The sequence below is a fragment of the Somniosus microcephalus genome, chromosome 18, assembly GCF_052327205.1.
Source record: "Somniosus microcephalus isolate GS21.2 chromosome 18, FLI_Smic_1.0, whole genome shotgun sequence".
Classification (NCBI taxonomy): domain Eukaryota; kingdom Metazoa; phylum Chordata; class Chondrichthyes; order Squaliformes; family Somniosidae; genus Somniosus; species Somniosus microcephalus.
This window is the reverse complement of record NC_141004.1, coordinates 13047921-13061562: the sequence shown is the minus strand read 5'-3', so window position 1 is coordinate 13061562 and position 13642 is coordinate 13047921. Positions and strand designations below refer to the sequence as shown.

The following is a 13642-nucleotide window of genomic DNA, read 5'->3' as shown; positions in this document are numbered from 1 at the left end:
CCTTCTGAGTCAGGCAAGAGTGCTACCACTGAGCCATGACCAACACTCAGCAATGTAATTATGTTGTGGGGTGCTCCTGACAGTCTTCTTCTTAGGCAGTCCCTCGGAACCGAGGATGACTTGCTTCCACACTAAAAATTAGTTCTCAGGTGACTGATGACTCCAATGCGGGACCTACAGTCTCTGCCACAGGTGGGGCAGACGGTGGTTAAAGGGGTGGGTGGGTGGGGTGCTTGGGTTGACGTGTGCTCCTTGCGCTGCCTGCGCTTGGCTTCCGCTTGCTCCAGGCGAAGAGGCGCGAGGTGTTCGGCGCCTTCCCGGATGCTTCTCCTCCACTTTGTGTGGTCTTGGGCCAGGGACTCCCCACGTGTCGGTGGGGATGTTGCACTTTTTCAAGGAGGCTTTGAGGGTGTCCTTGAAGCGTTTCCTCTGCCCACCTGGGGCTCTCTTGCCGTGCCGGAGCGCCGAGTAGAGCGCTTGTTTCAGGAGTCTCGTATCGGGCATGCAGACGATGTGACCCGTCCATCGGAGCTGATCGAGCGTGGTCAAAGCTTCGATGCTGGGGATGTTGGCCTGAGTGAGAACACTGACGTTGGTGCACCTATCCTGCCAATGGATTGGCAGGATCTTGCGGAGGCAGCGTTGGCGGTACCTCTCCAGTGCTCCTGACAGTACAATATTGGGTACAGTCAAATGGAATTTCCACAGGGGTTTTCCGATGGGAGATTGGCGGAATCCTCAGAGAAACAGCATAAACATTGGTTCACCATTAAGAAATAGATTCATTGGTCATTCATCTCCTTGTAGTGAGATCTTGCTGTGCGCAAGGTGGCTGGTGCATTTGCCAATCTGACAGTGGCTGTAACTCTTTGCGAAGTGATTTGCGATGATGCTGAGAGATGTGATAAGGTGTTAATGTAGGAGCAAATTCTTTCTTTGAAGTTCTTCGAATAGTTGGGCATAACTTTAAGATTAGAGCTAGGCCGTTCAGCGGTGATGTCTGGAAACACTTCTTCACACAAAGGGTAGTGGAAATCTGGAACTCTTCTCCCCCCAAAAAGCTGTTGAGGCTGGGGGGTCAATTGAAAATTTCAAAACTGAGATTGATAGATTTTTGTTAGGGTATTAAGGGTTACAGAACCGAGGCGGGTAGATGGAGTTGCGATACAGATCAGCCATGATCTAATTGAAGGCGGAATAGGCTCGAGGGGCTGAATGGCCTCCTCCCGTTCCTATGTTCCTGCGAGAGAACCATCGCCACTTTTAAGAAACACTGCTAAATCCTACACGGATATGAAGTACATTTACCTGGATTGTGTGTAAGGTGTTTTCTACTAAAATGTGTGCATGTGGCTAAAATAATGGGCTGGATTTTGTACTGGAGGCGTGTAGGAGGCGGGACTACAACTTTTGGGGTTGTAGTCCCGCCTCCATCGAGTTGTGGCCAACCCACGCGATTTTCACTTGATTGACCTTGTTGAGCTCACCCAGCAGGCTCAGCAGGTCAATTAAGGGCCACCCGGCAACAGGTGACATCACAGATTGCCATTTCATCTGTCAAGAGGTTTTGACAGATGAAATATCAGTGTTTGACAGCTGTTTGAAGCTGTCAAACACTGACAATCTGTACACTAAGTTAATTCCTTCCTCTCAGGCTGATTTAGAGATCTCTCCAGAACAGAAAGCAGAGGCTGCAACGGTTGACAGCTCACGGCCATTCTGCTTTCTGTGCCGGTGAGATGAGGGACTCCTGAGACCTGATTAAGGAAGGCTGTAAAGGTAAGTAAAGGTAAGTAAAACTTATTTAAACACTTTACACACACCAAACACACTTACCTCTGCACTCATGCACCCATCACTCACCTGAACACCGGACATCTCGACCCCTCCAAGCCCTTCAGCCTGACAGTCCGCCTCGCTAACTTGGCGTGGTTTGGAGCCGTCGGGAATCCCACACTTCAGGAATAAAAATAGGGATTAGGCAAAAAACTGCCTGTTAACTACTTGTTCACAGGCAGTTAATTGGCACTAATCCCCTTCCCGCCTCGGGGAGGCGGGTCCCAGCACAGGTCGGGTACCCGCCTCCTTTGAAACTGGCATGGAGGCAGGATGGGTTCGTGCCCCCCTGATTTCGCGATTTTAACCCCCCATGTAGTGTATGTAACCGTTCTACCTTTAAGAGAACTATTGTATGTAACCGTCCACCTTTAAGAGAACTATTTTAGGTGTTGCACTACTTTATCTTGGCTGCTGTATACTGTAATACCGGGAGTGACCACACCGGTATATAAGTGCTGTGTAAGGATTTATTGGGCAGATTCGCCCTGACCTTCGAATAGTAAAGTCCTGTTAAAGTTACTCTTGTAGTCTGTGTATTAATTCACCATACAACCCACAGACTTTACAGTGGCGACGGGTTCGATCTTACCCTGCGGCAGCGACACACCCGAAGCAGTTAACGAGCGTCGAGAAGAGGCACCCGCCCTCGTCGTTCGGCTGAGAGAAGACTCGAGTCTGCAGAGCAAGGAAGAAGGAAGGATTCAGACACGAAGCCTTCCATCAGCAACAGGCTGTTATTGTCCCTTCTGCCACGGCGGTGAGTGAGCCGATCAGCCAAGAGAAGCAAGTCGGCCACGTTGACTGTGAGTAGGGGGAAAATAAAAAGAAACGGAGGATAAGGGCGGTGAACTCGACCGCGGTCGGGGGAAAGGAGCCGGACAGAAGTCGGGCCCAGAGGCGCTGAGACTGGGGCAGCGTAGGGCACGGAAGCCGCGGTACAAGCGGGAACGCAGCCGGTGTGAGAGACCGGGCTACAAGCGGGCTGGGAGACGCAACAGCGTCGTGAGACAGCTAGACCGCGACCGGCGAAAAAGGCCGGGCAGCTACCGAGGCCACGAGGTGCTGCGACCGGGATCGTAAGGCGCGGGAAGATATAAAAATAAATAAAACCACGGAGAACTCAGCCGCAGCCGGGGGAGGAAAGGACCGGACTGCGAGAGGGCTGGGAGGCGCGATTGGAAGCCGCTGAGGGAGAGACAGAGCCCGAGTGAAGGGGGAACAGGACCGAGCGAGGGAGACTGAGCGAGATTCCGCCCAGTGGCTGGAACTGTTCGCCACCAACGGGTTGTCCCCAGCGCCGGTTGCCGGCCGAGAAAAGGGAACAAGGAACGCACTGAAGCCGGCGCGCAGGCTGCGAACTCCGAAAGCCAGCGGTCGTCGCCCGAAGGAAAGCTTACCCCTCCCGCCAGGGGAAGAAACGCGGGAAGCCGCCAGTAGGCGGGGAAGAAGACAGAAGCGGGAAACCGCCATTTTGAAAGTGGGCGGGGAAGAAGACAAGCGCGGGAAACCGCCATTTTTGGGAAAAAAAAGTAACGAACAAATTCGTTGTGGTTTCTCAAAAAGATAGTGAAGATGCCTAAGCATGGTAACATCAACAACTTCGATTCCGAGGTGGAAGATTGGGCCACGTACGTAGAACGCATCGAGATATATTGTGAGGCCAATAAAATAGCAGATGATGATAAAGCTCTCACCTTATTAAACGCAATGGGGGCGAAGACATACGGGCTATTGAAGCATCTTCTATCACCAGCTAAACCGACGGATCAGACTTTCGCTGATATTGTTGCTGTCCTGAAGGATCATTTGAACCCCACACCGCTGATGTTGGCGGAACGATTCAAATTTTATGCGAGAACGCAACGGAAAGAGGAAAGCAACGTGGAATACTTGGTCGAACTGCGTAGACTAGCGAAATACTGCCAGTTTGGGGAAAATCTGACAGAGGCATTGAGAGACAAGTTCGTGTGCGGGTTGTCGAAGGAAGGAACACAAAAGCGACTGCTCGAAGAGAACGATCTTACACTTGACAAGGCTGTCCTTATTGCAGCATCACACGAAGCAGCCGCGAGAGGCACTGCGGAAATGCAGCTGAAGGCAGCGGTACTCAGCGTGGATCAAATGACTTCGGGTACAACAAAATGTTATCGTTGTGGGAAGACAACACACGACCAGAACCAATGCTGGTTTAAAAACCAGGAAGGTAGAAAATGTGGCAAGCTTGGTCACATAGCTAAAGTATGCCGGTCAGGAAAGAAGACCAACAACAGAAAAAAGTCACCGCAGGAAAAGTACAGCAAGGTACACAAGGTGGCTGAGAAGAGTTCAGATGAACAGAATTCGGATTCAGACCCGAACGGCCAGGAACTGGGTAGTCTGAGAATTTACAATGTGAGTAAGGAAGCTGACCTACAAACTATCTGGGTCACACTAAAAGTAGCCGGAGTCCAAGTGAAAATGGAATTGGACACAGGATCAGCCCTATCAGTCATAAATCGAAGGGATTACAACCGGCTATTCTCACATATACCCTTGAGAGATACCAAGATCGTATTGCAGACATACACGGGGCATAAAGTATACCCCATGGGAAAGATACAAGTCAAGGTGAGAGACAGGGGCAAAGAACACCAAGGAATGGACTTATATGTACTACCTGAGGGAGGTCCACCACTTCTGGGACGGGAGTGGATCAGGGAAATAAACATGGAATGGCACTACCTAAAAGCAATAACGAGTGAGAACTCGGTGAAGACAATCAGCTCAGACTCTGAAACGGATGACGACAAGACCAGCCCAGGTGCGAAAGACAAGTCTAAAATGGACTTGCTGACTAAGGTTGGAAAAACGAAGGAGTGCATAAATACTGATGCTTCAAAGGAGAACAAAGTTTCAGAACAGAATTCCACTGAACAACAACAACATAGTTTGGCAGAGAATTCTGAGTCTGTCCAGTTTACAGACATGCACAAGTCTGAGGAACACTGGGCTCGAACTCAACTCCATTTCAAATTACAACAGCAATTAGAACAATTGAGTTGCCGTCTCGAGCAAGAGATAAAAGCAATGAAAACGTTCTTTGACACAGAGTGGGAGAATCTGGAAAGACAACAGAAACAGCTGAGGGAGAAAAGGGAGCAGGAGCACACAAACCGTCTGCGCAAGGAGGCCAAACGAATCAAAGCTGATTCGGTTTCTGAAGGTGCGTGCTCTAATCTGGTGGAGCAAGATGTTCAGCAACTGAAGGCGCTTGTTAGCAGATTGCAGGCAGAAAAGGCTGAGTTGGTCGCCATGAATTCCGAGCTCCTACTGAAGTTGGGTGCAGCATCACCGGACGATTCATTTGTGGAAATTCGAATGGTGGAGGCTGCGGATGATGGTGAAGTAGAAACAGCAAAGGAGCCCCAGGGCAAGGTTATAAACAGCCCTGCAGCTACTGGGAAACGGATGAGGTCAGAAGAGTCAACGGTCAGCCAACTCCTTCATATGCTGAGGGACAAGACTCTGAAATGGGAACAATTTGGACATGAGTCTAAATCTTCAAAGGAGAGGGGTTTGGAGCTCCCAAAAGTTATTGGAATAGCTGAGGTTGCAACACAGACTGAGAAGATGGCAGCAGAGCAAACCTTGGATGCCAAAAGTACGCTGATTCACGTCAATGTTGAACAACAGAATGCTGAAACAGCTGCTCCAGTAGAGGGATTGAATAATACAATCAATCAATCTCCCAATGAAGTTGAAGTATTGAAATCACGAATGAGGTCAGTAGTAAAAGACTTGCAGGAAGCCCAGAAAAAGCTGGATGAAACTGAACGCATGAAGAAGTCTCTTCAGGAAAGATGTCTGGATTTGGAACAAAAGCTGGCTAACGTCCAGCTGGGTATGGAGGAAATAGAAGACCCTCTCGCTGGCCTAGCTCAGGACGACACCGAATATTACCATGACCTGTTGGACGACACCGAATATTACGATGACCTGCTCTGCCCAGCTTGTGATGAAAACTCCCAAAGTGCAGAAACCATGAAGAATCACCTAAAGTCTAAGGAACATCTGGAGATGGTGGCGCTACTACGGAAAAAGGAGGACGAGAAGGAGGAACGGTGCATGCAGCTGGCAGCTGACAGTGGAGCCCAGAGAGTCTCCAAGAAGCAGAAAAGGAAAAGACGAAGCAGAAGATGATGACCATCTGAACCATTATCACCTCTACCAGGTCACGCACGTGGTCTCTCCGTACGGAGCCAAATCAGTTTGGAAGTAGAAAAACTTCCCAAGGTACTCAAGCTTTTAGAAGTCAACAATGCTGGTTCAGAAGTGATGGAAGTTCAAGCTGTTAAGTCCAGTGAAGGACTATTGGATGAGTCACTCCAGCAACGTGAACCGACTACACCGAGATTGAATCTGTGAACTGTTTTCCGCAGAGACTGAATCTGTGAACTGTTTCCCGCAGAGACTGAATCTGTGAACTGTTTCCGCAGAGACTACATCTGTGAACTGTTTTTACATGAAGTTGGATATATGTTATGTTTAATGGGGAATAAGTATGTTGTAAGCTAAAAAGGGAGGATTGTATTGTATGTAACCGTCCACCTTTAAGAGAACTATTTTAGGTGTTGCACTACTTTATCTTGGCTGCTGTATACTGTAATACCGGGAGTGACCACACCGGTCTATAAGTGCTGTGTAAGGATTTATTGGGCAGATTCGCCCTGACCTTCGAATAGTAAAGTCCTGTTAAAGTTACTCTTGTAGTCTGTGTATTAATTCACCATATAACCCACAGACTTTACACCCCACACGCCTCCAATCCTGCCTCCACGGCCCAATGAAAATCCTGCCCAATGTCTCCGTCGCCACACCTGTGACTAGTCAGCGATTTCTATTGTACAACACGGCTACACCCTTACCCGTCTGGTTTCTATGAACATTTTTGGACCCTCTTGCTGGGATTGTGTTCTTTGTCAACTAAAATGATGTAAAGTATAATCTTCAATTTCCTTCGCCCTGCCATCGGTGGCTGTGCCTTCTGCTGCCTGGGCCCTAAGCTCTGGAATTCCCTCCCTAAACCTCTCCGCCTCGCTACCTCGCTCTCCTCCTTTAAGACGCTCCTTAAAAACCTGCCTCTTTGACCAAGCTTTTGGTCACCTGTCCTCATATCTACCTTATGTGGCTCAGCGACAATTTCTTTTGTCTGATGACGTTCCTGAGAAGTGCCTTGGCGAGGTTTTACTACGTTAAAGGCGCTATATAAATACAAGTTGTTGTCCTGAATCACATCAGCTGTGGCTGTAAGAGAAAAAAATCACAGGCTGCTTGGCAGGTAGTCGGTTTGAGCTGAGCATGTTTAATAAATCGTTGCCTCAAAGCTGGCGGCTCCCTCCTACATACCAAACCCCTCCACAAGCAATGCCCACATCATCAGACACGATCCAGATCGAGTGACTTGCTTTTCAATGTTTCTCATTTTTCAATACCGTTAATATAAAAAGGGCAGGCAGCCAATTAGCAGTGCCACTTTGCTCCGATTAAAGCATGACTTGCTCACCAAACAAACTGTGTGATAGCACACCCTAGGTGGAAAGTAATCACATCTGTCTAGTGCTGCAATCTATTAATAGCATCAGCTGTGCGATCCTTGTGAGCTTCCTCTTCAGCCTTTGAAACTGAAAGTAATTTACAGCACGCAAAAATTGAATGGGTTTCTGAAATGTATGCTCAATAAATTGGACAGTGTACAGATTACACAGAGTGAATCTTTGGAATTCTCTACCCCAGAGAGCTGTGGATGCTCAGTCGGTGAGTATATTCAAATTGAGTATTTTGGGGGAATTAAGGGATATGGGGATAGTGCGGGACGGTGGAGTTGAGGTGAAAGATCAGCCATGATCTTATTGAATGGCGGAGCAGGCTGGTGGGGCCGTATGGCCGACTCCTGCTCCTATTTCTTATGTTCTTATGAATATTGACACCGCTGTGGCAGCCAGTGATTTCGAGGCGCGGGTGAGTCTTGTGGTTTTAATTTACAGAGTCTTCGAACTCATGACCGAAACTACAGCAAACGGAGTCTCCCGACAACAGCGGGATTATTTCTCCAGCAAAATGCAGTGAGTGGAGGGTAGTTACACAATGCAAATTATGTGCGTAAAATCAATCCCAGTCACTTACAGCAGGATTGACGGGGCCCGGGCCTTGTGGTGTAAGTATATATAAGCAGCCCAGATTATATTCAATGTGACTGATTTCTCAGACAAGCTCTTGGTGTGGTGTCTTTCCCCTTGGAAGTGCAAGGTGTGTTCCTCGCAGTTTATCATTCATATGAAAGGTATATTTGAGTAATGCACTGTCTTTTAACTTGAAGAAAGACTTGCATTTCTATAGCGCCTTTCCCAACCTCAGAACGTCGCAAAGTGCATTACAGCCAATTAAGTATTTTTTGAAATGCAGTCACTGTTGTAATGTGGGAAACACGGCAGCCAATTTGCACACAGCAAGATCCCACCAACAGCAATGTGATAATGACCAGATGATCTGTTTTAGTGATGTTGGTTGAGGGATAACTATTGGTCCCAGGACACCGGGGAGAACTCCCGTACTCTTCTTTGAATAGTGTCGTGGGATCTTATACATCCACCTGAGAGAGCAGACAGGGCCTCAGTTTAACGTCTCATCTGAAAGACGGGGGGAGGGGTGGTGGGGTTGATTTTTTAAATTCACTCATGGGATGTGGGCATCGCTGGCAAGGCCAGCATTTATTGCCCATCCCTAGTTGCCCTTGAGAAGGTGGTGGTGAGCCGCCTTCTTGAACCGCTGCAGTCCGTGTGGTGAAGTTACTCCCACAGTGTTGTTAGGGAGGGAGTTCCAGGATTTTGACCCAGTGACAATGAAGGGTCGGCGATATACCTCTAAGTCAGGATGGTGTGTGACTTGGAGGTGGTGGTGTTCCCATGCGCCTGCTGCCCTTGTCCTTCTAGCTTTCCTCTGATTTGATATTTTAGCCAGTTCCTAAAATGCAAATCCTCATGAATGTATTTACAGTCCCACTTGTTTCCCGTTCACTGATTTGTGCTTCTCTTTGTTTAGATATTGCACATGAAAATCTTCCACTGACCTTGAATGTGCACACGGACCGGGTGACGTCAGAAGATGCTCATTCTCCAAATCCCCTGCGTTACAGGAATCACCGACAGCGCAGGTTCTCGATGGAGGTACAGCACCGTCTCTCACTTTAGATCAGGGTGCTGATAACCAGCAGGGGGCATGGTCGTGTTAGTAGTGTTGACTATTCCAACGCGCCCCTGGCCAGCCTCCCACCTTCCACCCTCCGTCAACTTGAGCTCATCCAAAACTCTGCTGTCCGTGTCCTAACTCGCACCAAGTCCCGTTCACCCAATCACTCCCTGTGCTCGCGGACCTACATTGGCTCCCGGTCCGGCAACATCTCGATTTTTAAATTCTCACCCTTGTGTTTAAATCCCTCCGTGGCCTCGTCCCCTCCCTATCTCTGTAACCACCTACAACCCTCTGAGATCTCTGCGCTCCTCCAATTCTGGTCTTTTTAAAAATTTGTTTACGGGATGTGGGCGTTGCTGGCAAGGCCAGCATTTATTGCCCATCCCCTCATTGCCCTCGAGAAGGTGGTGGTGAGCCGCCTTCTTGAACTGCTGCAGTCCGTGTGGTGAAGGTGCTCCCACAGTGCTGTTAGGGAGGGAGTTTCAGGATTTTGACCCAGCGACGACGAAGGAACGGCCGATATATTTCCAAGTCAGGATGGTGTGTGACTTGGAGGGTAACTTGGAGGTGGTGGACACCTGGGGATATTTTACTATATTAAAGGCGCTGTATAAATACAAGTTGTTGTTGAGATTCATTCTTAAAATTTGGATTTGGATTGCGACAGGAGAATTACATAGAATGTACAGCTCAGAAAGAGGCCATTCGGCCCAACTGGTGTTTATGCTCCACACGGGCCTCCTCCCTCCCCTCTTCATCTCACCCTGTCAGCATATCCTTCTATTGCATTCTTCTTCATGTGCTTATCTAGCTTCCCTTTAAAGGCATCTATGGTAGTGAAATTAAATTGATTGCATAGGATATGCAGCACAGAAAGAGGCCATTCGGCCCAACCAGTCCATACCTGTGTTTGTACTCCACTCGAGCCAATTGTGTTCTGTCTTTCTTCTCGACCCTCCCCGTCCCCTCACCCCCAGGACTTGAGCAAGAGACTGTCACTGCCGATGGACATTAGGCTACCGGAGGAATTCCTACAGAAGCTGCAGCTGGAGAGCCCACCCCTTCCCAAGACCCTGAGCAGGACGTCCCGCAGGGCTTCATTGGTGAGTCGGCCGCGGGAAGCAGCCGGAGTCTCCTGCCTTTCAAGAACACAGGAACAGGAGTAGGCCATTCAGCCCCTCGAGCCTGTTCCGCCTATTAGGTATAGCGACGCCATAAACCATTTGTCTTAGGAGGGAGGAAACCTTCTTCCCCGCTGCGATAGAAGGTATCCGCGTGGCTGGAGTTTGTCGAGAGCGTCAGATACCAACTCGGACAAAGGCAAAACCCTGCGGATGCTGGAAATCCAAAATCTAAACAGAAAATGCTGGAAACACTCAGCAGGTCAGGCAGCATCTGTGGAGAGAGAAACAGAGTTAACGTTTCAGGTCGATGACCCTTCGTCAGAACTGGAAAAAGTTAGAGATGTAACTGGTTTTAAGCAAGTACAGGGGCAGGGAAAGGGGGGAGGGGAGGAAAGAACAAAGGGCAGGTCTGTGATAGGATTGAAGGCGGGAGAGATTAAAAACATCATCCCTTTTGTCTTTTAATCTCTCACCCTATCACAGACCTTCCCTTTTCTTTCTCCCCTCTCCCTGCCCCTGTACTTGCTTAAAACCAGTTACATCTCCAACTTTTTCCAGTTCTGACAAAGGGTCATCGACTTGAAACGTTAACTCTGTTTCCCTCTCCACAGATGCTGCCTGACCTGCTGAGTATCTCCAGCATTTTCTGTTTATATTTTGAGGCACCAACTAGGCTTGTGCTCCCGTGAGTATAGAAGATTAAGGGGTGATCTAATTGAGGTGTTTAAGATGATCAAAGGAGTTGATAGGAGGCACTAATGAGGTCTTGCTAAGTTTTATACACAGTTTATGGGATCCTCCTAACAAGGGGCAATTAAAATTTCCATGCTCGTGCTTGGCAAGGCTGCACTCTGTCATCCGCTCAGTATCATGACTAAGTCCCAAGTGGAGAGCTGTCACTGTAGGATCAAACACCAGTACACTAAAAGACAGAATGAGGAATGAAGGCTGGATTAATCCCTTCCTTTAGTGTAGAAGATTAAGGGGTGATCTTATTGAAGGGTTTAAGATGATTAAAGGAGTTGATAGGGTAGAGAGAGAGAAACTATTTCCTCTAGTGGGGGGAGTCCAGAACAAGAACCTTAAAGTTAGAGCCAGGCTGTTCAGGGGGTGATGTCAGGAAACACTTCTTCACACAAAGGGGAGTGGAAATCTGGAACTCTTTCCCCTAAAAAAGTTGTTGAGATTGGGGGTCAATTGAAAATTGACAAAACTGAGATTGATAGATTTTTGTTGGGTAAGGGTATTACGGGTTACAGAACCAAGGCAGGTAGATAGAGTTAAGACACAGATCACGCATGATCTGGTTGAATGGCGGAACAGGCTCGAGGGGCTGAATGGCCTCCTCCTGTTCCTATGTATCTCCCCAGGCTCTAGTAGCTTTCATTCAGTGGCAGCACTCTCGCCTCTAAGTCAATGGAAATAAAAATCAGGAGAGATGTAAATCGGGCTGCCAATTCGTTACCACTGGTTACACAGTCAAAATCTACCTCTAAATCTCGTTCCGCACTAATTCCAAACCAGTGGTATAGGTTGCCACCAAGTGGTGATTTCCACTCACTACATAGTTTATAGAATCACAGGCGGCTTCGATAGTAACTCCCCCTCACCCAGCCAGAATGGTGCCTGTGGGAGGGGATCACGTTCAGGCCTACCCGCCCGTTATAGGCACTGGGACTCCATCCCCTGCCTCACTGAAAGCCCCGGTAATCTCAGGCCTGTGTTAAAGGGGGATGGAGACCCATTGTCATGACATCGGCCTTTAATTCCTGTCATTAGGATCCGTGGAGCAACGTTTGTTGTCAGTTGTGGCTCGTCTCTGAGTCAGAAGGTTGTGAGTTCAAGTCCCACTCCAGAGACTTGAGCACAAAATCTAGGCTGACACTCCCAGTACAGTGCTGAGGGAGTGCTGCACTGTCGGAGGTGCCGTCTTTCGGATGAGACGTTAAACCAAGGCCCCGTCTGCACTCTCAGGTGAACGTAAAAGATCCCACGGCCACTATTGGAAGAAGAACAGGAGAGTTCTACCCCGGTGTCCTGGGCCAATATTTATCCCTCAACCACCATCACTAAAACAGATTATCTGGGCATTACCACATTGCTGTTTGTGGGAGCTTGCTGTGCGCAAATTGGCTGCCGCGTTTCCCTACATTACAACAGTGACTACACTTCAAAAAAGTTTGACACCAGAGATTTTCGCTGCCACTCACATTCGTGAAATGTCCTTCTCTGTGAAGCTGTTTGTATTGATTTGTCTTTCAATCTCTGCAGTCAGACATTGGATTTGGGAAGCTGGAGACTTACGTCAAACTGGACAAGCTGGGAGAGGTGAGGTTGAACCCATTCGCTAGACTGACAGTAAGCTCTTTCACCCTCTTTCCATTCTCGGGGTGGGTTACTCGCTGGGAAATCTCCTCAAAGGGTAAGAAATGGGTTAATACTGATTAATTTCTTTTAATTTCTGGCTTTTGCCTGCCGTGAGTTTCAGTGTTCAGTGGGAAGAAAACACGACCAGACGGAGGCCTAGAAACTTGCCTCGGGCGGTGAACGCAAAAACAGGCGGTCATCTGATCGGCCGCCCATTATAGGCCGCGCCACCGATATTCATACGATAGCAAAATACTGCGGATGCTGGAAATCCGAAATAACAACAGAAAACGCTGGAAAAACTCAGCAGGCTAGGGCAGCATCCGTGGAGAGAGAAACAGTTAACGTTTCAGGGCGAAAGCCGCTGATATTCAGTTCCATTGACTGTGTAAAACACAGGGCGGCAGATCCAAGACGAATTTCTAGGCCAGAGACTTTATCTGATAACTATCCAGGCACAAGTCATCTTTGTCCCAGGCCCATTGTTATCTCTGCTGCCCTCCTGGGGATTAACTCCTCCAAGGACACATCGGAGCAAGGACAAGCGATCACTCGCCCATGGGAGAACCTTGGGTCCCTGTAACTGCCTCCAGTTGATTGTTTGATTGACAGTTCAGTCAAAGGTGAAGGCTTGGCGACTGATTCTTGTTAAAACTGGCAGCTAATTGGATGGGGTTAATGTAGAAACATACGGATTCTCACGTAGCCAGAGTGAAAGAACAGTTTAAATGGTGGGTAATTGGAATGGATTCTTCAGAACTTAACAAATTCTTCGGCAGCACCTCCCGACCTTCACCACCTAGAAGGACAAGGGCAGCAGGCGCATGGGAACGCCACCACCTCCAAGTTCCCCCTCCAAGTTACACACCATCCTGACTTGGAAATATATCAGCTGTTCCTTCATTGTCGCTGGGTCAAAATCCTGGAACTCCCTCCCTAACAGCACCTTCACCACACGGACTGCAGCGGTTCAAGAAGGAGACTCACCACCACCTTCTCAAGGGCGATTAGGGATGGGCAATAAATGCTGGCCTTGCCAGCGACGCCCACATCCTATGAACGAATAACGAAAAAAATCCTGGCCA

At 48.5% G+C, this 13642-nt stretch overlaps 1 protein-coding gene across 1 annotated transcript in view; it reads left to right on the top strand.

Annotated features, from left to right (window-relative positions):
• Positions 1–13642, top strand: part of LOC147105031 (cyclin-dependent kinase 18-like) — a 108629-nt gene that overhangs the window by 48360 nt on the left and 46627 nt on the right. Inside the window, exons 3-5 of the mRNA XM_086011052.1 lie at positions 8917–9041; positions 10044–10169; positions 12462–12518. Coding sequence (XP_085867178.1) covers positions 8917–9041; positions 10044–10169; positions 12462–12518 — 308 coding nt within the window. The remainder of the gene's footprint in view (positions 1–8916; positions 9042–10043; positions 10170–12461; positions 12519–13642) is intronic.